At 38.6% G+C, this 25,707-nt stretch overlaps 1 protein-coding gene across 5 annotated transcripts in view; it reads left to right on the forward strand.

Annotated features, from left to right (window-relative positions):
* PLXNB2 (plexin B2) overlaps positions 1-25,707 on the forward strand; it is a 263,743-nt gene that overhangs the window by 219,775 nt on the left and 18,261 nt on the right. For all 5 annotated transcript variants that reach the window (XM_032105466.1, XM_032105464.1, XM_032105469.1 and 2 more), the window contains 12 exons: positions 9,750-9,886; positions 10,531-10,698; positions 12,285-12,393; positions 14,091-14,318; positions 14,808-14,984; positions 15,444-15,583; positions 16,615-16,715; positions 18,915-19,144; positions 20,159-20,340; positions 21,088-21,154; positions 21,269-21,415; positions 24,694-24,850. In XM_032105466.1, the coding sequence (XP_031961357.1) occupies positions 9,750-9,886; positions 10,531-10,698; positions 12,285-12,393; positions 14,091-14,318; positions 14,808-14,984; positions 15,444-15,583; positions 16,615-16,715; positions 18,915-19,144; positions 20,159-20,340; positions 21,088-21,154; positions 21,269-21,415; positions 24,694-24,850 (1,843 nt within the window). The remainder of the gene's footprint in view (positions 1-9,749; positions 9,887-10,530; positions 10,699-12,284; positions 12,394-14,090; positions 14,319-14,807; positions 14,985-15,443; positions 15,584-16,614; positions 16,716-18,914; positions 19,145-20,158; positions 20,341-21,087; positions 21,155-21,268; positions 21,416-24,693; positions 24,851-25,707) is intronic.

The following is a 25,707-nucleotide window of genomic DNA, read 5'->3' on the forward strand; positions in this document are numbered from 1 at the left end:
GGTTTCAATTTAAAATTATTTCTGAACAAAAATGCCCTGGTCCACAAGTGTCTGTGCTATACAGTAAATATCTATATTTGTTGCATAACAGGAGGAGAAAGCTTTATGTCTCCCTACCCATCACAATTTCTCTATCCAACCTGAGTGCAGTTCAAGTACAGTCCCAGTAAAATTAAATTCTGATAACCCAGTCATCCTCTGCTGACATTTCTATTGTTTCACTATAAGAAGGATCAGGCAATAACCATTCTCCTGTTTAGTGAAATAGAAATGAACTTATAATAAATTTTAATATCCAGCTATGCGGTACATCTGGAGCACTGACAGCTTGGCTGGTCTCTGAGCAGGTGGAGCAGTAACATGGCTAAAGGCCAGTCCTGCTTTTTCATTTGTTGTTAACTTTATCTGATTTGCTTGTTACTATGGCAGTGAGAAGCAGTCTCAAAAGAAGGAGTTAAGCTTTTCCAAGGGATATGGCCCAGATTTGCTGGTCCCACACAAGTGCTGATTCTTTTCTCAGAACACCTCTTCTTTAGACTCAAAGCACCAGGACAAGAGCTTGCAGCTGGTTCTGGCATCTCCAGCATCTGTTTGTCTGAACAACTTTGTGAGGTTTAGGCTGTGCAGGTTAAAGAGACTATAGGGTTTCAGAAAGCTCAAATAGATCTAAGATGGTGAATTTAGAGGTAGAACTTTGCAAAAGTCTAATACATTCCTGAACTGGCTTGGAAAAAATGACTTCTTGTAAACCAGGAAGTCTGTTTACCTAAACAAGATGAGATGAATAACCAAAAGGAGGAAGAAGGGAGGATAAACTGGAGTTTGACCTGAAAACAAACATCAACATCACCATTCACCATACTGGAAGTTTGAATGTGAAATGAACAGCACAGTTACATTTAACAAGGTGCACTCTTCCACCTTAATCTACTCTACTTGGCAGTTTCCTCTTACCTGCATCCATCCTCTGCTTTGCTTCTTTATGTTTGAAGCAATTGCACTGGAAGCCCTCACCAGGAAAGTGCCTCAAGGCTTTCACAGAGGGTTTCAGCTCACTCCTTGATTTTTCTCCCTGAGTCTTTGCCTCAATACATTCAATTTACACTGTACCTGGGGGCTTTGGGTGGGGTTTTTTGTGGGGAAAATTACATGCTTGTTGCCATTATGATTGATGCTGATAAACCACACATCCGCAGAAGTCTGGAATTGCTTCCAGAGGATCTTATTTTATTCTTAAGTCCTGCAGTACATATTGTTTGTGTGTCAGTCTGCATGGGGGACAGGAGAACTCTTGGATAGCTGAGAGTTTTAGTGAAGTTGCCCCTTTTTCATGCGGATATTGTTAGTCTTTACTCTGTATCATCTGAGCCATGCATTTAAATACATGTCCCACCATCCAGTGCTCATGATTCTGCTTGAGAGCTGCCAGTAAACACTGGCTGTATGATAGTGCAGACTTTCCAGTCACGCATGCTTCCATTTCTCCACCAAACCCGTCAGCAAAGCTCTGTAGTCTTTTCAGAAAATCATGTGGTATCTGCCTCATGATAAAAAGATGCTGCTTTCAGGCCAAAGAATAAGCTGTTTAACATACCAGCCCTTTGCATAAGAGTCCCATCCACAGCAGGCAACACACAATGTGCATTGCCAGGCAAATGCTCTGCCCGGGCACCTGGAGTGCCTGGAAGCATTTGTTCAGCTTACAGGATGTAAGGTTTGGACAAAGCAGCCCCCAGAAAGGCAGGACTCAGCTCATCTCTCTGCTGTTGCAGAAATAACCCAGGAACTGACTTGTGTTATGGATACTGTGATGAGGCGAGCCAGCAGGTCAGGTCAGCCACTGTGGTGAACACCAGGCTGCCAAGAATGCACAGTGGAAATTCTCTGGTTGAATATCCTGTGAGTGGGTGGCTTGTCTGAAGAAACAAGAAACAGGCTCCCTTGAGTCTGAGAGAGGAGGGAAGTGGAGGGGGAAAGAAGTTCCTAATGGCTTGAGTTTCCCATTCAGAGGTTTAATTTAGCTCCTGTGGTTACCTTTATGGTCCATTAAATGACATTTTGACCTCCAAGAAGCTGGTGAGTGTCTACAGCACTTCGTGGGCTATGCCTTTTATTCTTGTGTGCATAATATGCAAGAGTTCACAGAATAATTTGGCTTTCAGTGTGAGGCAGATAATTTTGGTAAAAAATTGCTTCTTCTTCAAGAGCCAGAACTTACTGCAGCTGGAACCAGGATGAGGAGAGGGAAGAGTTACTTGTGAAGGAAAGATGGATGTGATAGATGCAGAACAACAACATGGCCTGTACATTTGTGAAAATCTTATCCACATCTGTGTGTGCTGTCATCAGGCCTTGGAAACAGCATCCCTGTTTTCTGCTTGTGTGGAACCACAAGAGCCCATTCCTACTTGTGAAGAAATGCACTTGCATCAAAGCCAAACCCCCAACTGGAGGTCAGTGTCTACAGGAGCCAAGAGAAGGGAGCTTAGGTGGCTTTGCCATTTGCTGCCCATCATGTCCGTTTGAACACCTCCATCTGCTGCTGGTTTCCCCTTGTGCTGCAGCTGGCATCTCTCACAGCATCATGGGGACATACTCTGACACCATCATCTTTCCCCTTCCCAGTTGTCTCTCTGCTTGTGATCTGGCACAGTTGTGTTTTTTCCAACATCCCCCTCTGAAGCATAGACTTCGTGCCAAGGTTTCCATGCATCTCTGTTCGGCTCCCCTTCTCTGTTGCTGTCCAACTGTTCTTCAGTTCCTGGCCCTTCTTGTGATCCACCAGTAGCCTTCTTGGAGGTTTGCTGTTTCTCTCTTTGATTTTCTGCTTCAGTGAAGGATAAAGGGCAACCAATTTTATGTCAGTGATCTAGTTCATGGTCTAGAAACTGCTTACCACAGATGGGTACTATAGTAGCCAGTATCCTTATTTACAGAGTCATGTTCAGGAATTCTCCTGGGAAAAGGAAACTTTGTATAGATGAGGTTGTGCTTGATGACAGACAAATGGAAAAGCAGAGAAATGGAAAAAGAAGACATGCAGAACTTTGGTGATGCTCCATGGGTGTGCACTCCTCTTGTTCTTGGATACTGCGCAAGGGACCAGAAGTGATTTGGCTGGACATGGACAGTGCAAACCAGGACAGCTGCAGCGCAAACAGAATGAGTGAACAAGAACATGAATCTCTCTGGAAAATCCAATCCCAGATGTAAGATGGGTGAGCAAAAAAGAGGCTGGGGGAATGGTTCTCTTTTAAACCTCCATGTCTTTAATTGCAAAGAAAATTGTGAAGAACCAGGGAAAAAAAATTAAAAGAAGCATAGGAATAACCCCACTGCTAGCCCAGTAAAAGATGGGCTTTGATTTGACACCAGCAGACCATAGAGATTTAAAATGCTCGGAGCACTCTGAAAGAATTTTCAGACTACAAAAGATATTTTTTTATTAAAATAGAAGTTTAAAAATCTGAAGAAATAAGATATCACCTTCCTAACTCTGCAAAAAGACTAATTGCTACTCATAAAATATTAAAGATTTAAAAGTTCATTCTAGATTAATAAACAGGATGAAAAATGTAAGAGCTAAATGCGAATGCTCAGAGCACCTACAGTAGCTGTGTAAGAGCAGCAGTCATGTACACTGCTAATAAGCAAGTTCATGTCTAAATGTGATTATAAGTGGAACAGACATGGAGATAATTTACCCTCTAGCACACAGAAAGCATGAAACTACAATGAAAAATATATCCACATTTCTGTGAACAGATTTTTAAGTAGGGGGCAAAAGATACAAACAAAGCAAGCAAAGAAGAGACTTCTGGCTGTGATGAAGAAAACAGGACACTGGAACATGGCCTGAATGTGAAGTCATATACATACTTGGGCCAGTTGGAGCTTTTTTGTCAATATTTTTCATTGGGTTTTTTCCAGTACTGCTGTGCTGATGAAGTAAGGATAAGACAGTGGCACACAGGAATGGAAATGCCACGTAAGGTATTACATTGGTATTACAAAGAGAAGAAAAAAATTTGCTACTACACATACTAGCATTATTTGAATGTTAGGTACCAAAAGCAATGTACAAGTGGCGTTGTCTCACTGCTTGGAGCAGAAAACCGCTGCTTCCAGCTAAACCATAGCAACAGGATGGGTGCTAACCACAGGTGTAAAAGCACAAGAGGTAACCTATTGGTATCCTTCCAACAAGGATAATAGCCTTGTGGATATCAAAGTACTGGGAAAACTGCTTATCAGTTCAGGAATACTTACCCAGCAGTCTGGTACAACATGGAAAAGTTGGGTTGCAGGTGGACTTTGAGATCTTTAACTCAACATCTAGGTAGGATTTAAGGAAGGTTTAACTGTAAAGTGCTCAAATTTCCCATGACAAACAGATTAAAATCTGCTCAGACCTACAAGCAAGAAATCTTGTTTAGATCAAATAATTTTTTCAGGATAAATCATGCAGCAGGGAGCAAGTTACACCTGGTAACAAGTTGGACTAAATGATGATTGAAGATCACTCCCAACTGAACCATTGTATTGAATTTCATTCTGAATAGCATAGCTGTGGATTTGCATAGGTTTTATGCAAATCCACTTTCTACAAACACAGGGCATGATCGTGAGAACAAAAGGCAGTGGGGAGTCCTGGTGGCACAAAGTCCCTCTGCTGGGAGACGGCTTACTAGACTCTGCAAAAACCAGGCCACTGAACAGCTGACAGACATCGGAACAGGCTTTTCAAACTAGACTATCAAAAAGCCCACATAATGAGGTAGCCTGCTATTGCAGAAAATATTTATGCTCAAACATTAAACCACCTGGAAGACATGAACAATATTTTCCTGGTGAAAAAAGAAGTATAGGCCTGAAAAAAACACTCCTTCATTTCAAGTAAAATAAGAAAAAAACCGAAATATGTTTGAATGATTTTCTACTCTTTAAGGAATTATAAAACAAGGGTTAAATCACCATTTGCAGGGTTGTTTAAATTTTACTGTGTCCATGAGAAATGAAGTATTGCCAAGTCCTCACAAGGGCTGATGTTTTCCAGAAGAATTATTACAGGACTGCTACAAATTCCATACAAGACACATTATCAAATGTTCTGTTTAACATCATAATTGCACTGAACACTGCAGTGTGATGTTACAGTGATGTTATAGAAAGTGTGAGTTCCCCCCGGTGTCTTCTGATGGAGCCAACAAAGATCTCAAGGTGTAGAGGGCTGAAGAAGAAAGCAGGTTATTTATCATGACAGCAGGTGTACTTCTGATTCAGAGACTGAAATGACAACAGGGCAGAAAGAAGGAGAGAAGAAATCCTTGAGGGGATTTGGAAAAAAATAGCATCACTGATACCGCAGCACTTGAGGTTGGAGGCTTATCAGTCCCATTTGTAACAGTTGAACATTCGGTATTGCTCAGGGTCAAGTTCAAATTAAAGGGCCTTCCATCTTGGTAAAAGCAGCATTTTTATTATCCCTCAAACAAGGTTTACACTGACAGATTTACTGTCTGCCCCTCGTTTTCCTCTGCAAGGAGAAGGAATCTCATGTAGGACTTTGGTAAACAACGTAGACCTGTGGGTCAGGTGCAGCTTTGCCAGACTGCATAAGATAAGATGAGACTAGAGCTGGCACCTTCCAAGGGTCTGTATGTGTCTGTCTGACTGGTGAGTACCATGGGAAGGGGCTACCTTCTCCTTAGGAAACACAGTTCTTGTTGAAGTCTTGTATCACCACTGATGTCACTTCTTCAAATTAACTTGGCATTGAGTGAAATATCATTCTCCTCCTGATCCTATCTACCTAATTGCATTTTTGTAAAATGCTTTCTGGTTGAGTATTTGTATGACCCAACTTTTTTTTTCTTTATTGGTACTCTTAAGAAGACCGCCAGGTGGGCCGATGGAGCTTTGTTCTTTGAGCCATCCACGAATATTTTAGAGGAGCAATAAAACTTATTCATAGCACATTGGTTTTGCAATAAAAAATAATTATATAAATTGTTAAAATTCTTGATAATTTATTTTAGCTGCTTATTTTTTCTGGCAGGTCCTTAAGAGGAAGGGAAAGAGGGAAAATATGAAACAGAAAATAGCAAGTTAAAATTAATCAAATAATATTCCTGCCAAGTTTACGGTAACAAAGTGTTAGCAGTCATGCTGAAGAATTCCTCTGCACACAAAGCATTGTTCAGCTTCTCCTTATTAGATCATTTTTATGAGGCGTCCACATTATTTGTTCCCTGGAAAGCTCCTGGTATTTGCAGAATTACTTAAAATGCGTTAAATATGAGTATTTTGAATTAAGTGCTTTTAAAATAGTCCTTTGAGGGACAGCTGCAAGATCAGCAATTAAAGACAAAATAACAGTTAACCATAACCATTCCACCTCCTCTTTGGCCACTCCCTGTTTCCAGAGCGGTTCTTGGCCCCAGTTTTCCGTTCAGCCTGAAGTGCAACTGAGATGTGTCTGCACAACGGATGCATGAGGGGTGGGTGGTGAGTTCTCCTGTCTGCTGTAGCTGGGCTTTAAATTCCAAGAGGTGGAGTCTTTCTAAGAAAAAGAAGAAAAAAACAGTTTCTGTGGAAAACAGAACAGAGGCTTGTTTCACTTCCCCCTTACAACTGTGTTTTTCAGAGACAGCTTTGCTGTTACCCCTATATCCCTATTCCTAGGGAGACAAATGTAGGCCACCACTAACGGGTCCCCCGAAGACAATGATGCTGAGTGATTAGACTTCAAGTTTGTGGCTCACTCCGTATTTACTGATTGTTGGCTACAGAGACAGCTGAGCCCTGCCAAAGGGACTCATCAGATAAGCCAACAGAGCTGTAACAGGGAAATTATTTCACTTTTTTGCTAAGAGAAAGGAATATGGTTGTCCAGCTGAAATTCTTAGCAAGCTTCCTTTAATTCGTTAAGCTGAGGTTACAGACAATAGTTTGTGTGATGCTTCAGAAATTTTTTTTCTTTCTTCGTTTCCTAAGTCTATGTTTAAAGGCTTGCTTTAAGTGGTTTCTTATTAATTTCCTTCCTAAGCCTGTCCTTGGAGTCTAGCCTTCCAATGGAGGTAGTATTTAGGGAAAAGCTACAAATTTTAAATAGATTTCTTCAGAGCTTCAGAGAGAAAGAATTTGTCTATACTGATTCTTTAGTGGTTCTTGAGGAATACTTTAATCTGAAAGTTGTCCTAAGCATACTATGCAGCTAAGCGTTACTGTGGATAATACAGAAGTCCAGCATGGTTAACAATTTATAGCAACTAAGATTTATTTTGAACTTAATAAAAGGTATGGTTTTCTGTCCATGTGGTAGGGTTACACTTAAAGTATTTGACCCATTTTTTATAAACTATTTATTGACTGTGTATTTCATATACAGTCTTGATTTTAATATTTTTAGCAACTAAATTCAGTTGTAAAAAAGCACAAATGAGTTTTCCTATAAAGTGCATATCTAGACTTATTCTAACTTAAATTTCAAATATGATTTTTAAAACTGACCCCCTAAAACTTTTTATTTACCCTGGTTAAACTTGTCTCAATTTAGCTTAAATCAGCAAGCAATTAAATCCAAATATGAGGATGCATAGACAGGGTTATATAGACCTAAATGAGCTTTTAAAATGCTTTAAAATGACTTTGAGTGACTTCCCTATATAAAATCTTGTAACCTGAGTGATGTATTAAATTAAAGCTAAATCAAAGGTTACTTGCATGAGAGCAGTCATGTGCTCACTCTTGAGGATTGAAGGGTTTACAAACAGATTTCTCTCAGGGAAAAAAAGCAATTGACACCCAATTAGTTAAAGCATATTCCTAAAGCTCAATGGCTCGAGAGCAAATTACAGTTGTCATTGTGGATTTGTGAAGTGTGCTGAGCCATGATGCATTCCTTCAGAGGGAAGTTGCTTAGACATGAAAGTATAAAACAAGCAGAGCACATAAGAGTTCTCCATGCTTCTGTATCTGAGCTGCAATAAAACAAATTTGTAAAGTAACCATGAAGTCAACTGGATGCATTTTTATGGATTCCTGCTGCTTGTTAAAAACCTGTCGATGACTCACCAAGCTTTGAACCAAAATGCAATATATCAGTCCCTTCCTCCCTGCCATTGGTAGGCCCTTGGTTTTGTAGCTGTAAGCTGTCACAGAGATGGGCTGTGCCTGAGCCAAACTATGTGAGAGAAAGAGATTTGCTGCATGACTAGGAAGAGGTGGGCACGTTGCTCTCTGTCCCTGGAAGGGCTTTTCCTCCTTCAAGTGGAAGATCAGTTCTGTGTGATAGTGATCAAGGAAACCCTTATCAGCAAGGGAAGTTTTCAAACTTCTTTACTCTTTCTTTATTTGCATGTGCTTCATATGGAATAGCCCCAAGCCTGGACTTTATTATCAACCATTTTAGCAAGATTATGCAAGAGGAGGAGAACAGCTGTCATTTACAAATATACATGAGTCTGAGAAATAAGCTTATTACTTTTTACAACTCATTTAAGAAAAACCTGTGTTTTAATATGGTGAAGCAGCACAGTTGTACATCAGAAAAGGCATCGCCTAGTCACAGCCTCCCTTAAGGTCTTGATCTAGTATGCTTCAGTAAATGCAGGATCAGGATCCCTCGTAGCAATGCCCCAGCCTAATGCACCAGCCACGCACTTAGACCTGGCATCCTGTCTGTGTGTGCAGTGCCCAAGCCAGCTGCCTGCCCAGGGACCACAGTGCTGCCTGCCCAGGACACAGTGCTGTCTGCAGGCACAGCAGCTGTGGCCCTGTGGGTGCAAGGGCTGTGGCACGTCTTCAGGCGTGGTGAGGAGCAGGGTCAGTGGGCAGTGTCACTCGGAGCCGGCTGGCAGCCCATGTCACGCGGCTTGCTTGGCTTCAGCCGTGCTCGTGATTCAGCAGCTTCAGTGTGGTCCTGAATAAGGATGCTTTTCTCAACTGGAAGCAGAAACTACTTAGCGACAAAGTAATTAAATCATGCTGTTCATGAAAAGCCCTCACTGTTAATTTACAGTATTTGTTGGAGCTCCCAGAATACAATCATTGAAACAAAGACTGAATTGAGAACAAAAGGAGGGAACTTCTTGAGACATTTAAATATCAAACAAATTTTATAACAATCTGAACCATGTCTGCTTGATTTAATTGGTTTTAAGGAACCCACTCCAAGGTTCTAGGTACATTAAGACAATTTGAGCATTTTCAGATTTTCTTTCTTTGCAAGCTTATTGCTCAAGTATTAGATGAGAGTTTTACCACAGTTACTGAGAGCCTTATGAGATAAAGGGAATCTTTATATTCTTTCTGTTTAGTGCAAGTTTTGAAAACCTTGTTCTTTGTCTCCTGTAGCTGACACAGAATGTAGGAAAGGGTAAGGAAAGATGAAGGTAGACTGAGGCATAAAGAAGAGAGAAATCTTAAAATAAGTATGAAATAAGGAAATCCAACAGGAAGCTCTCACAAACTAAATGGCAGCTAACTACATTTCGTGATAAGGAATTGAAACTTGTATAAAGCCTCATAAAATACAGTAAAGAAAAGTGCGTTCACATTATCTGTTACTTCTTTCAGCATGAATAGTAAAAGATTTTCTTTTATTTTGGAAGATTTGTCTGTCATTGCTTTGATTTTATTCTTTTTCAGGTACTAATATTAAACTTCAATTACCTATTAAACCAAATAATACTGGTATAAATTTTATTTTAATTTTCTCACTTAGTTTGACCATCTTCTCTTTTCAGGAACCTCATCCTTCTCAAATAAGACCCGAAAGTGGTCCACAAGCGGGTGGAACCAAACTTACCATCTCTGGCGTAAATCTGGCCACTGGTTCCAAGAAGGATGTTCAAGTTTCAGTTGGTAGCCAGCCTTGCAATGTGTACGTAGTCTGAGTAACTAACAATACAGAGCTGTGTTCTAAAAAAGCACCAACCTTTTCTGCCCTTTATAAATGAAACGAATCCATTGTTTATCTCTTTGTGACTCCTCCCATGCAATGGAGTTCTGCGTGTAACATTCAGACAAACTCACTCAGAGGCTTCAGCGGAAGAACAGCAGTAAAAACACCTTAAGTGGGAGAATTTAGATGTCCAAAAATTTCTCCACTTTTGACTTTCTCTGCTATACTGGCTGCTTCAAACCCACCCATGCTTTCACTCAGCATCTCTTCAGTGGTTCTGTATAAAATATTAGTCTTCTAGTCTCCCATGGCTTGTTCTTCTCCCTTCTTTTTCCTTTTATTAGTTGCTGCCCTTCTCTTTTCTCAAAAAAAAGGAAGGACACTAAGTGTGCTAACATTTCATTGTTCCTGTGTTTGCACACTGTTTATTGTTATATCCTATATCTCTTTTTTTAAAAAGCGTAAGTGATCTGAAGGAAGTGTTTTCTCCTCTCATAACTACTTGGTACCCAGCAAAAATAGAGCCCCAGTTTTGTTGTTCTGGAGTTTACAGTAGAAGAATGCAAAACTCCATAATGTTAGTAACAGAAGATGTTTCCTCTCCTTTTTCTTCTCCAATCTAGGACTGAATTTGGAGACGAGATCGTTTGCATTACAGGACGTAATAACAAGGTTGAACCTGTTACAGTCACAATGAACTATGGGGGCACGACAATTCCTGTACCACAGCTATTTACATACAGTGAGAATCCTACTGTCACCAAATTCCTGCCGATAAATAGCTTCAGCAGGTAATGAAATGTTTGTCATAACTTTTTTTACAACTAGCTTAAAATATGTGTAATATGTAATAAAATTATTAAATATAGAATGGTTTGGAATAAAGTCCTGTACTCTATCAATGCAGACATTTAGGTATGTAGGGTTTGTGGTCTTAACTGCAACTGACGTTTGAAAGTATTCTGTTTACTTCCAAATTGTCATCCCATTTCAAAGGTCAGTCCTGAAAGCAGAAAAGGCATCTTTTAAACGGAGTTGTGTCAAAGAAAGAGATTTGAAGCGTTTTAGCATGATGTAAGACAACATGATCTTTGCATTACTTACAAATCTTTATGCTACTAGGATAACCAATATTAAAAGTTTCTAATGGAGACCTTTCTAACAGTTTTTCTGTTCAGCTTTTAATAATTATGCTGGAAATAGAGGAAAAATTATGGCTTGTCATCTCTTTCTTTGTCTCATGAGGAAAAAGTGTACCTTTTTAGGAAATCTAGACCCATGTTCAATAATGCTTTTAAAAGGTGTGCTCTGTTCTATGGTGGTATTCACTAACACCCCATCTGGTAGGTGTTCCTTCTGGGAAAAAGCTCACCTAGTAATAATTGGGAAATCAAATAAATTTATGTCACTCTTATATTTGTAGCAATATGGCAAATCATTGTATAAAAGCCCTTGTAGCATACCTTGGGTTTTGAAAGTCATTCTGTGACAAATACAGGGACAAACATGACCCTGATTCATGTTATTGTCTGCTGTTCCCCAGTATTCTGGTCTTCCTGCTTAGTGGGGTACAGTTGGCAGAGGGAGATCAGTTAAAAAGTGTAACATCATGACAAACAGAACATTAAAAATAAATTTGGCTGTGACTTCTCTTGGAGATATTAGTACCCGTCTCCTTGACTATTAAGTAATCACTTGAATAAAATAGAATTTGTTTTCAATGTTTCCTTTTCATTTTTGGTTTGGGTGATTTTGGGGCCTGAAATTTTTCTTTGGTAGACCAATAGTGATTTACTTCATGGAATTTAAATGACTTCTTTTTCCTTCTATATAAACTAAAGCCTACTTTTATGGATTGCTTTGAGGTTTGCTATCCCTCTAAATCCATGTCACTTCAATGACTTTAATTCCTATTGGCAACTTGCGTGCATTCTTCTTCTTATGTGAATGTATTATTTTTTAAACAACGTGCTGCAAGTAAGAGGGGATAGAGAATCCAGGTTCCTACAGGCCTGTGGAAAATACAGTTTCACCTTTGTCTCTGTGTGTGTATTGTAGGCAGAGTGATTTTAATAACATTGGAGAAGTAAAGCACACAAAGATTGGCATCAATGAACAGCCAAAAATCCTGGCAAAGCAATTTGTACTTTTTTTAAATTTTGCTGTTTTAAAACAAGTTTTAACTTGACATTGATGCTTTAAAATGCTTTCGTCATCAATAGCTTTAACAGAAGTCCTTTTTGTAGGATATCTAATTGTCATATAGGCATTATACATAGGATTTTTTCAGTGGAAGCAATAGCAGTGCAGGATGAAGTAGTGTATAGCTGTGGTAGTCTGTCAATGATTTGACTTCTTTTTTAATTGTGCCTTGCAGCGGAGGGAGAAATATTACAGTAACTGGAACCGGTTTTGAGCTCATCCAGACTTTCTCATTGGTGGTATATGCAGAGCGTCCAGAAGCAGGGAGGATGAATCAAAAAAGGGTAATTTTCTTTCTTTTCCCCCAAAGGCATAACACTGCATGCACAGCATATAATCTGTTCAAAAGCTGCATATAAACTTTCCCACTGGACTTCACCAGGCTTGGACTGAAATAAGGTTTGAACAGATTTCTGGGTCTGTTCAGGGTTTTCCTGTGGAAGAAGATCTTGACTTTCCTACCATCTTGCCTTACATTCACTTGTACTTTGCCATCTTTTGCTTTAAAATTAAATTCATTCAATATGGATAAGGATAAAATGGGTATTTCAGAATCTGGATGTGTTTTGTTTTCCTTTATCTTTCTTCTCCCCCTGCAAGCATTAGCAATTTGCCTGAAACAGGATCTAAATCTAGACAATGCAGACTACTCAGCTTTGCACAATCAATGCCTTTTATTTTCTCACATCTCAAAGAACCAAGTCTTCTTTTCTTTCTTGCTTCATGCATATTCCACCTGTAACAGGTCACAAAAAGTTGTGAAAAATAACATTAAAAAAACCCTCTTCTTGCATCTCCTGTTAAGAGGAACTGACATTACCAATAGTCTTAATTTCCCGCTCTTCTAGTGAAGATCACAATTTAATGACATGATTTAGACTTAGAAGTGATCTTACAGTAAGAACATTGTAAGACTCTTTCTAAGTCTGGCTCTTCAGTGTAAGACTGTCTTGTGATCTATAGTGACTTGGTAATGTGAATGTTATATATTATATGCATGATTCAACTTTTAGAGTATGCCAGAGCCAGCTGGATTTGGATCTATTAGAACCCTATCCCTAAAGATTTTTAAGAGGAAAACTGCCTACATTTTTTAGGCCATAAACTTCAAAAAGTAATTATCTGGATAATCTTGACTCCCAGGACAATCTGAAAGCCTATTTAGCATTCTTGACAGTGCTTATCAACATTTCTTATATCTCCTCTTATGTACACTCAACCTGTTAGTTTAAGTCAGCATTACCTATAGCACACATTCTCTATTAAGACTAAAAGCTTTTCTAATCTTTTGGTTTGCTTTCACTTACATGACAATATCAGAATGTTGGGGAGAAGCTATCAAGTTGCATTGCATCGTGAAGTGAGAAACAGAGGTGGTGATTGAATAAATGTTGAGGGTTCCTATTAGTTTTGTTGCCTGTGGTTGATGTTACTGAATGACTAAAAGTGTCAGGGGAAAAACACTTGTTGAATTGGGGATGGAGGACGGGTGAACTGAGTTACCTTGAGTAGTTGAGTGACAACTGTTGAATTTTATTCCAAAATTTCACTTAAAAATTTTATTGAGGTTCAATGAGGTATTACATGGTGTAAACAGAAAATAATCAGCCCAAGCTACTCAAAGGTACAGAAGATGATCAGGATTAAGGGTAACATGTTAACTTCCTAATCTGAGAGGAACCTGGTGGTATCAGTCCAGCGGTAAAGAGCCATAGAAACTGGAGGCAATGAAACTGATCCATAGCCCAAGCTTTTTCTGCAGGCAACTGCTACAACACAGTGAATCGATGATTTATTCCCATCAACAAATTTCTTTCATTTTCTTTTTCAAAAATCCTTCATACTATGGTATTTCTGCTGTATGGAGAGGATATAAATTCAGTGGTTTTATTTCTATGGTCTAAAGTTATCAACAGTTATGTACAGAAAAGAGTCAGACTCTAAAATGAGCATGTTCTTCTTCTTGTCTTGTTTCTTACAGTTTTATGGAAAGGTTGTTACAAGACTTAATGAAACCACGGTGGTTTTTTCTTCCCCACCAATACTGGAAGACCCAGAAAACTATAACATTACCACTATTATTCTAATGGATCATTATAAGTTGGTTGTAAAAAATGAGAGTCACTCCTTTGCCTATGTCGCAGACCCAACCTTTGAAAACTTCACAGATGGCATCAAAAAACAAGTCAACAAACTTATTAATGCAAAGGTAAACTTGTTAAAAGTTGGTGGTTGCTCATTTTGTCCTTGAAGAATGTATGGAATTTTTAGTTCCTTTCTCAAAGCCTTAACAGATGTTTGGTGCCATACCCCAAATTCTTGGGTAGAGTCCCTTACCTCTGCTAGATGATGAACAATGACAGCTCCCCTTTCCTCCCCATACCCCTTCTGAAAGAGAGTTCCTATCTTTTTAGCCCTACTTCGGGTTTGCTGAGGATGCCCCCTCCTGCTGAGCCTGGCATTTGCATTTGGAAATGCCCTCTCCCAATAGACCTCCCAGGAACTGGAAGGGACATCTCATCTCACACCACGAAGGAAGGGAGAGGAATCAAATAATTCCCAATCACTCTGCTGTTCTGTAGGCTGCAGTGCAAATCATTTCTGCTGCTAAAAGTGATCCAAATGGAAAGTTGCAACTCAGGATTTCTTGTCTCCCAAGGCTTTGCGATGATAATTTCGCCTTTTATTTTCTGTCTAGGGCAGTAACCTGAACAAAGCCATGACGATAGATGAGGCCCAGGCTTTTGTGGGTGATGAGCCTTGCAACATAAAAACTCTAACTGAAACGGACTTATATTGTGAGCCACCAGAAGTACAGCCTCAACCAAAGAAACGGCAGAAGAGGGATACCATCAATAACCTTCCTGAATTCATTGTACGTTACCTTTTCTATAGAATTTAGTATCATGTATCAATAACACTGATACAGTTCCTCTTGACTGAAGTAATTTGTTCTCCAAAGTTGTTGTAGTACTGTGAAGAAACTCCTTGCAGTTCTTTCTTCTTCCAGCTTCTGCCTACTGCATAAAAGATGTCACACATAAAGAGCAGTGTCAATGCTGTCAAATGTCTTCTACCTTTATTACCTAGAAATGTAGAACTCCAGACAGACAGACTGGGGATTTTTCTTCCTCAGTTGAGCAAATTAAATTACTTCATGGAATAAAGTGCTAGTGACCCAAATTCAGTTTAAAATATTCAGAAGTATTTCCTTTGTTTGGCAGTTTGAGCTAAAAATTCACTTGTGGGAATTACTAAGAATTTAGAGTGAAACTGAGAAGTTGACCACCTTACATTTGCACTTCTTGAGAAAAATGTGTTTTTATCTAATTAGGTAAAATTTGGACTCCGGGAATGGATCCTTGGAAGGGTGGAATATGATACCCGAGTGACTGATATCCCACTGAATCTTATTTTGCCACTGGTACTTATTCCTATGATAGTAATCATTGGCATTTCTATCATCTGTTACAGGTAAGTTCTTCTAATTAGGTGCTTTTGTTTCCCTAAAGCTTTCAAGGGACTACCGGCTTGTTCTCAGCTCGGTCTACAGAAACTATCTTCATCTTTTTTATGAGCTCCAGAGTTAAGATAAGGAGTTACAGCTGGAAATATGTATGAGCACCAATTTATTCCTCTCACGCGCGCCAAATTCCTCAGTGTCAGTCAGCCCAGTCCCTCCTTTATATATAAACACAACAATTGGTCCCAGGCTTCCCAAGCAAACAATTGCAGGCTGAGTTGCACACATACCCTTTTGAAATGACAGCTAAAGTGGCACTTATGAAGGAGATAACTTATTCTGTATAAATACCCATCAACATTTATGCTGCCTCAGTCAGCACTGTAGGTCTGAACTGGATGGATTTCACTAAGGGGTCATTTTCATCTTTCCAGCTAAGTTACCCACACACAAACTGCATGATTAATGTTGAAATTCATGCTTCATAAAGGGCCAGAATATATGTCTGTATTTCACTTAAAAGCTACTTAGTCCAATTTTAAGGTTAGTAATGAGGGCCTCAGGAAGGGGTGGATTTCAATCTTATGGTACTTATCAGTACAGCTGAAGCATGTGCTGTACAGCCCTTATGCTCTTGTGAACCTCCATCAACCTTCTGAGTTTGATCCCACACTCCTGGGTGGTTTAGAGCCAGTACAGGACATGTTGCAAGCAATCCTAAGGGTTCAGTGCATGGAGACTGGGTTTCTGTACTTGATATATGATTGAAAGCATTTGTAGCTACTTCTTACTGGATTTTAAATTACTGGCCCAAGTCTGCTTTGAAGCAACCAGCCCATGATAGTGCCAAGTTGCTTTACATGGAATGAAGATTTCGGCCACTGTTGCTGTTTTTCTCCTCCATTCTCTTACTGCTGTATTTAAAAAAAATCAAAGCCAGGGAAATTTCTCCCAGTCCTTGGACTTCCCTCTCAGAGCTGTTGCAAATTATTTACTTTTATAGTTTGTAACTTTTTTAAAATCTTACTTCTGTTCCATAAAGACGCAAGAGCCAACAAGCAGAACGAGAGTATGAAAAAATTAAATCACAACTTGAAGGCCTAGAGGAGAGTGTCAGAGACCGGTGCAAGAAAGAGTTCACAGGTATGAAAGATATTTTCACTGCTGTGGGTCTTCTTGAGCAGTCAAGACAGGCTGGAGGAATGATGCTAGCTCACTAAAACTGTCTTCTGGGAACAAATAATCAATACATCTTAGTAGCCTTCATTACTGACATTGACATAGAGCAGATATTTTGCTGTTATATATGAGAGAAGTAAATAAAATAAAATATGTAGCTGAGGTTATTAAAAGAAATGGATTCTTTTAGTCTAAAGGAAGAATAGGGTTAGATACTGGGAGTAGAAACTAATTGAGATTGGGGTTACTTATAGCCATTAACACAAAGATAAGAATGTTTTATAGTGACTAACTGCCTTTATTGTTTAGCACAATGACTGTGGATGCAATGTATGCACACTAAAAACTGTTTTCAGAGCTGCAAAATTTATTTGCAGCCATCAGCATACAAAGGGATAATTTGGTAAGCTCACAGGAAAGAAATAGGATTTTACCCTGTTTATCATGGGAAAATCTTAAGCTTGATTAGAGGAGCTAGCTAATTGTTCTCTGTTAACATAGAGGCATCATCCCAGGGATGGCAGCAGGAGGTGTGAAGGCTCAGCATTTTTACATGTTGAACTACTCATTGCAATGCTTAAACTAGGCATCTGAGTGCAAACATTGCAAATATTGGCCTAAATTATTACCGTCAACTGTCACCTCATTATCTGAATTATACCTGCTGTTGGGTCATGTTGAAATAATCTCTATTACAAAAAATACCCACATGCTTTATTGCTAAAGAGAAAGCATTATTTTATACTGACAGTGGCTAAAAAGCGAGATTGAATAAAACAGCAATTTCAAGTTAGAGTTTGAAATTAATTGAAGAAGCTCAGGGTATGTCAAAGATTTCAGTGATGCTCGAGGCCTCTCTCAGTCTTGTTTTTCTGCCATCTCTGGGACAGGATGTTCTTTATTTGTACCGTCTTGCTTTCTCTGGAAAACCAAGTCCTTCCAGGTTCTGGACACAAACTAGAAGCAAATGTTTGAATCAGTCCCAAACGGGCTTCATTTCAAACTGCATTTTGAACTGTGAGAGGATCTATCGAGGTTCTCCCTCCCTCTCTCCCCCTCTCCCAGGGCACTTCATACCCATTTCTGAAAGGAGAGAAGGTATCTTTCTGTTACTGGGACAAGAGTAGAGAGTTACACATTCCTGCTGTTTGGTTGAAGGTTTTCTCTCTGCTCCACAAAGTACAAACACTGGGGGAGTAGAATGCACATCCAAGGAGTAATCCAGTTCTAAAATTACATCCACCTTGACTTACAGTTAAATGAAACACAAGTCAAAACACATTCTGGTTCAATACTGTGAAACTGTAATGTCAACAGCATGAAGTGCAGACAGTCTAAAATACACAGGACCAAAGACAGCCAAGGAAAGGGACAGCAGGAAGGAAGCAATACCACACAGAGGGGAACCAGAAGATTCTTTCTACCTCAGTTTGATGAATGCTATAAAATAAAGAGGTAAAGGAATGAGTAAGAGCAATAAAACTCCTGAGACAATAGGTCAGTATATTAATTAACATGGTATTCCAGTCAATCAGTAATATTGGTAATTGGAAAGCCTTCAGCTAGAATAGCTGCTCCAAAGGATGATTCCCTAATTTTTGTCCCTTTTAAAAATGTCAGAGCTTTTGAGTCCCACAGAAATATTTCCATCAATTTCAGTGAACCATTTAACCTTCTTCCTTCCTGCCATCCCCTTCCTTCCAATTAAATTAGCTTGCTTTACACTTGAAACCTCTCTTTCCTGGATTGCTGTGTTTTTAAAAGAACTTTCTTTACTACCTAGACTCAGAGGGATAGACTGTGGATTGGGAAAAAAGAAAAATCAAAATGAAAAGTATTGCAATGTCTTTTTTTTATTCTGTACTATAATCCTACATTCTTATATATGAACTCACACAGATGCCATAAAGGCCCTTTTACAGATAGTCAACAACAAGGAAACCATCAGTGCTAAAGGCACTTATTCTCATGCCACCATAGGATTAGCTGTGGTTATAGTTAATAGGATAATTGTTAAAAATAGCAAGAGAAAATGTGAGATGAAATAAGAGTTTTGCTGCTGAGTTGCTTTTTTGCTATTACAAGGCACTCAAAGAGGTTGTGTTGCCTAAAAAACGTGCATACTTTTTAAACTGAACCATTAAACTGCATTGCATATTGCAGATCTAATGATAGAGATGGAGGATCAGACAAATGACATCAATGAAGCTGGAATTCCAGTACTGGACTACAAAACATACACAGACAGAGTCTTCTTCTTGCCCTCCAAAGATGGAGAGAAAGATGTGATGATTACAGGAAAGCTGGATATTCCTGAGGCCAGGCGCCAGACTGTGGAGCAGGCTTTGTACCAGTTCTCCAACCTCCTCAACAGCAAATCATTTCTCATTAATGTGAGTACTGAAGTGGATTCACCTTGTCTCTTACCTAGGCATACCTGTGTGTATCTGTGCAAGACAGTAGGTTTGCAAGCACAACTGAACCAAAATTAGTAAGAATAAGTGATTTTCATATGGCTCTGATTTCACAGTAACCGCTGCAAATATGTGGCATCACAGCCAGAGCTTCCTGGTGGAATGGATAGGCAAGATCATATTTCTGTGCCAGATCATGTAATATGGAGTTAGTCAACATTGCAGTGGCTGTAAAAAGCAGGTATTACCCAATCTGGCATAAAAACTGGTGTTACAAGTTTGGTTTAGCCTTTTAAGAAATGTGATCGGAGAGTGTTGATTCCATCCAGGCTCCTCATGGGAGTCACCTGCAGACAGCCATCTACCAGAATCTCTGCCCCAGCAAAGGTAGAGGCTCCTCAAGTGGCCTATTCATCAAGACTGATGAGTGCTCAGAGCAGCCCTGAAGAGACTTATAATTGCTCACTCTCAAAAACCAAGGCTCATTGTCAGACACCTAAATATAGATTTAGGCTTCTAGCTTTTTCTCTTTTTTTTTTTTTTTTTAATGAGAATCCAGTGTTGAGCTAGTTAATGGTAGAATTAGAGTTTATGACAGATGAGAGTACATTTCCGGGTGTACTTACATTAGTGTCTTTGTAATTTGATGTGAAAGGACTGGGAATTTGGGGAAGAGGGGAGTTGATTTTCTCTTTAAAAATTGTCACAGAACACTATTTTACATTTAATTAAAACATCCTTTTTAGATAAGGTTTTAGTTAAGTATATAAGCATTCCTTAGGTCAGTCCAGTACATTGTGTGTGTATTTAAAACCAAATTTTAGGCAACATTTTCTTATAAGAAGTTTTTTCAAACTTCTGAAAACTTTTTGATTCTATGCTTTGGAGATTTAATATTAAAAGAATATTCGTTGTCTTCTTAGTGCAGACAAGTGTTGAGGTTCTCCAGAAACCTGTCATCTGAGTTGTTTTTACATTTGTTTTCTGTTTCAGTTTATTCACACACTGGAAAACCAAAGGGAGTTCTCTGCTCGAGCTAAAGTGTATTTTGCATCTTTACTGACAGTCGCTTTACATGGAAAACTAGAATACTACACTGATATCATGAGGACGCTGTTCTTAGAACTGATGGAGCAGTATGTTGTGGCCAAAAACCCAAAGCTGATGCTAAGAAGGTTTGAATGATTGTCATATGTCTCTGGCATTTTGTAAATGTGTTTCTTTTGCAGTGTGACTGGGTTGAAATGCCAGCTCTCCATAAAAGCCAGAAATAGCTTGGCCCAAACCTATTAGCAAGACAAGCTCACCAGGAGTAGCTGTGGGAGGTACTGACAGGACTGCTGGACAGGACTGCTTATTCAAACACTGCAGTGTAGAAACACCTACCTTACTTCCAAAATACCATACTGAACATTTCATTTACTTTTTAATCTAATTCTATTCCAAATGATCTAGCATTTATACCTCACATCACCACCATAATGAGCACACATAATCAGCTGCATTGTGCATTCAGTGAGGGCTTGCTCTAGTGATTTAACCCAGCTGTTATCCCAAAATAAATTACAATAGACCTTGCTCTGTGTATGTTGTAGCTTTGTAATCTGTAGGTTGTTTCCCAGTAACTGCACAACAGGATTAATTTTTTAGCTCTCACATGGTAGACCCAATTTAAGATTTTGAATAAAGGATGTATACTTTTCAGCAGTGAGATGAAGGTAGCTACCCAGGAATGATGAGCAATACAAAGCACTTATCCTAAAGCAAGTATATGCTTTCAAGACTCTATAGGGAAATCATTGCATTAGGAGACTGAATGCAGTTAAGCATGTAAAAATATTATATTTCAAGCAAGCAGTGTTTTTCTTTAAAACCTTGTCATTAAGTGTCCTTACCATATTCGGGGCTGGTTTTTTTTTCAGATCTGAAACGGTTGTTGAGAGAATGTTGTCTAACTGGATGTCTATTTGTTTATATCAGTACCTCAAGGTAAGAGTTGAAATCTGTTGCCTGTGGGGTTTTTTTTAATCAGTAATACTTTAAAGAGCTGATCTGAGTATGTCTTTTGGTGTTGCTTTATTTCATTTCCTTTCCTTTACACAGGACAATGCCGGGGAGCCTCTTTATAAATTGTTCAAGGCTATCAAACACCAGGTAGAGAAAGGCCCGGTGGATGCCATACTGAAGAAAGCCAAGTATACATTGAATGACACAGGCTTACTGGGAGATGATGTAGAGTACACACAGTTGGTAAGCAAAGCATGATTAATAGATTATAAAATCCTTTTTTATTTTAAAATTAATTCCTAAAGTCTTAAGTCTGTACAGAGTTTTCTAGACTATTGTGAACTGCATAGAAATTCTGGTCATGGGCAGGATTGTCAGTAGTTTGACCAAAACAAATCTCCAAGCAGGAAAACAGAATTATAAAATATCTTCTAAAATAAAATTCAAATCCTGCCAGTGTGGAATCCATTTCAATAAATCCCTTTCATAATTTTCAGTCTGTCTGAAAAGTGGGCAGGATGTTTGGCTCCTCCCCTTTTCCCTTCGAAATTCATTGGCAATTGATATTTGCAGAATTCTTGCACTACCATTATGCTTAAACTTCAGGTTTTCTCCCTTGTGATTGCTGCTGATCAGCATATTGAACATCATTTTAGAGATCATGTTATTAGTATAGCAGGTTGTGCTCTCTGCAGTCCTGTGAGATGGCTCCACAAACTCCAGAACACTTTATGAACCTCTTTCTGCATTTTTTTCTGTGTGAGTCAAGATCTCCTGAACGTGGGCAGCCCAGCTGGCATTGAAAGTTGTTTATTTCCTCTTAGAGAAATAATTCCCTACAGTGCCTCTACAGCCAGTTCTGGAGACCTGTGGTAGTTGCTTCAAGTGGGATGAAATGGACATTCCTGGCAAGGGAACTCCACCTCTGAACTCAGCTTCCCCCTGTATCTGATCACCAGTGCCATGGTCCAGATCTTTTCTATTATGAATTCTACTTTAACTTAATTCTGTTTGCTGTCAGAAATTTCCACCACTTTTCAAACATACTCCAGAACACAGATTCACTGTCCTTTGGAAAAACTGAAGCAGCCCACTCTTTATCTGTTCAGGGAGTGTAAAATCTAGTTTTACTCTTTCTGACAGTCTTCCTGGTTTTCTTCAGGATTCAGTGTAGTGAATATCAAAGATGCACAGACTGCCCTTCAGAGACAGACTCATGATTTTTTTTCCCATTTTAATTTCTTTTTTATTGACATGTTAGGAGTCATTTGTAGTTGTCTTCAACTGAGAAAGATGCAGTGACATATATGCAGCATGGAAAAGAAATTTAATAAAAAGCTTTATTAAGTCCTGGTTTGAAAAAAAAAAAAAAAATCACCATTTTATGTATTCTAAAGGGATGTTGATGGGAGGGCTCAAGTGAGGAGAGTACTGTAGGACTTTCATTCACAGAGTGGATTTACCAGACTGTGACCTAGAGCGCCTGGAGGAAGAGTGTGTTGGGCAAGAAGAAATTTTAAGTTCAACTGATATTTTGTGGATTAGTTGAGTTACTGTCTTTATATCTAAGCCAAAAGTGCCACCCACAGAAAACACACTAATTGGCAATGCTGGCTATCATTTCTGTTGTGTATGGAGACCAAAATTTATTTGCACTGTACATCATGTAAGACTTAATGGCAATAATTCTTTATTCAGTCTCTTTCTTTTCATGACAAAAAAAAGACTGCAATTAAGCTAAATGAAGTGTGAAAGCAGAAAATCCATGTATGCAATCAGATGTGGGCACAACATACATATTAGCTAGATATTAAACATTATAACATTGTACAGTAGCAGTATTTGGTCCAGACTTCTAGATTTCCCATCAAACAAATATTTTATGTATGTGCATGCGTGGAAGTTGATGAGATATATGTGTATGTGTACATATGTATGATAAAAGATTATGAAGTGGGTACTATTGGCCTAAGCTTTTGGGGTCTTTGGCACGATGATGATATTGTGGTAACTGAAAAGTTAGGGAGCATTTGTGCACCAATGTAGGTTAAAGCATGAGTTAATTCCTTCACTTCTGCCTGAAAGTGAGGCAAGGTGGGTACAGCATAGAGCAGTTATCTGCTCTCTAATTGTTCTTATTTAAAAGATTAATCTGTTTTGCATCACTGGTTACACTGACATGCTGCATACTGAACCAGCAGCAAAATCATGTCTAATTACCATAAAGCTAATAGGAAAAGGAAGGTGAAATCTCATTATTAGTTTGAGAGTTCTGTCAAGGGATGGTGCAATCATGTTTAATTTGACTGCCGTATGGCATAGCTTTTCTACACTGTTTCAAAATACCAGCTATGCAAGTTTATTTTGAGGTCTGACGTGATAAATTCAGGAATTATGGTTGGCAGGACCATATGTATCTGAGAGCTGCAGTGCTTCACATGTGCTGGCCTCCTAAGTTACCTGACTGGCAAAAGATCCACGAGGGCTCTGAGCTGTTGTTAGCTGATTCAGCTGGTGAAAGAAAGAGGCTTTTCATAATATCTATTAGGGGTTTTGTTTTTTTTTTTTCCTTCTGGGGAGCTTTTCTGTCCATGGTTTTCTTATTTGCTTTGAAAATTGAAAACTGACACTTACATAGCAAAGCTACTTTCAAAAAAATCAGTCTAGATTTAGCAAATTACAAGCTTTCAAGAAATTCTCTTTAACATTAAAAAAACCATGTTGATACTGTCAGAAAACAGTAATATTTTAGAACTGACATAAGCCACTTAGGTGTATTCCCTGGAGCTATTAGAGTTATTATGACAACAGTAAGCAGTAAATGAAGTTTTCTAACACATAAGATGATAGAAATTACTTTTATATGTACATATATATGCGTGTGTGTGTATTTAATGAACATCTGGTCACAGGAGGTAAAGTTTGGAGAGCTGAACGACTCACTGCTCATCAGTTGAGCCATGTTAAAGTACCATATGTACAGTAGTCTGCTCATTTTTAAAACCACAGCCATGAAGAAAGCATAAAGGAAGGCAAAAGCATATAATATTCTAGGAGTTCAACAAAGTGCAGTTCAAATGATTATTGGGAACTCACGAAATTTGGGCACTGCAATACTTGGGCTTTTTTGTATTTAGGATTATCAGGTTAAATGAGAAGCATGTACCAAATCAGTGGTCCAGCTGCTTTGTTCTTGTGTGTTTGTCTTTAATAAACTCCCAAGACTCAATAATATTAGCATATTAGACATGACTAAATCTATTCTGTATCTTTTCTGTTTTGTCATAGTAGGAGAAATTAACTGGAATTTATGATAGCTGGTTGGCTGCATAACAGCAAAAGATCCTTCCAATAATCCCTCAAATAATCCATACTCCCATTGCAAATATTTGTTGCTGTTCAATAATCATTGCATGGTGAATTTCAGATACTGTTTGCATTTAAATCACCCAGAAAAACAGATTCAGAGGTAATTCAGCACTGATTTGCCTTAATAACCATGTACATTCTTCTCTTCACAGACAGTGAATGTATATGTGCAAGAGGGAGGAAACGATTCCATACCTGTGAAAGTGCTGAACTGTGATACTATATCACAAGTAAAGGAAAAGATAATAGACCAAGTCTATCGAAATCTGCCATGTTCTCAGTGGCCAAAAGCTGACAGTGTAGTTCTTGGTAGGTAGTTATTTGTGATATCATATTAACCAGGTGAGACACGTTGTATGACTTCGTATTTTCTCAAAAAATCTCTATAAGAGGATTTTATTGCTTGGTTATGGTTTGGTTTGCTGTTGGTTTGTCAGGGTTTTTTTAAAAAAAGCTGAATTCATGGTCATGCAAAAATACAGCATTTTGCAGCAATATTAATAGGCCTTAAAAACTAAGTTAGTTAATTTTTAAGAACTAGCTTTTCTTGACTCTTAAAGTTTTGGTATACTGTCAGCAGCATTGCAAGAGCCTGTTAATGACTGTTGGCACAAGTGAATTCATGTCTGACAGAGTCAGTATCTCAGGTACTAATTAATGTGATAATGACAGCATGGATAATTAACTGATGGAGAAGTAATGATGCAATTTCAGAAAGTGGTACTGATTTTTAGTTTCTTTTATGATGGTTATTCAAAAGAATTATAACTTACAGGAACTGCACTTTTAGGAGATTATGTACCACCTAGTCTCTGAAAATCATCCTCCTTGAGGGCTTTCAAAATAGCTATTCTCTTTTGACAAAAAAAAAATGGTGTTCCTTAAAAGGCCTAATAATCTCAGAATAAAAGCTCCAATTAATATTTTTTTCAGTATTTTCATTACTGCATTAATCTGAAAGTAGAAGATGGAATTCTTGTTCTTCAGAAAATCCTAGTAAATCCCCTAAAAGTTTCTTTTCTATTCCATGAAATCCTTCTCTCTTTTGGACCGATAGCAGACGTTATTATATATATTTATTGAATTCTATGTGAAGGAATTTAACTTTTTATGGAAGATAATCAGAAGTCATATGCATGGTTAGGAATAGTTCAGGCAAACTTCTG

Source organism: Corvus moneduloides, chromosome 4 (assembly GCF_009650955.1).
Source record: "Corvus moneduloides isolate bCorMon1 chromosome 4, bCorMon1.pri, whole genome shotgun sequence".
NCBI lineage: Eukaryota > Metazoa > Chordata > Aves > Passeriformes > Corvidae > Corvus > Corvus moneduloides.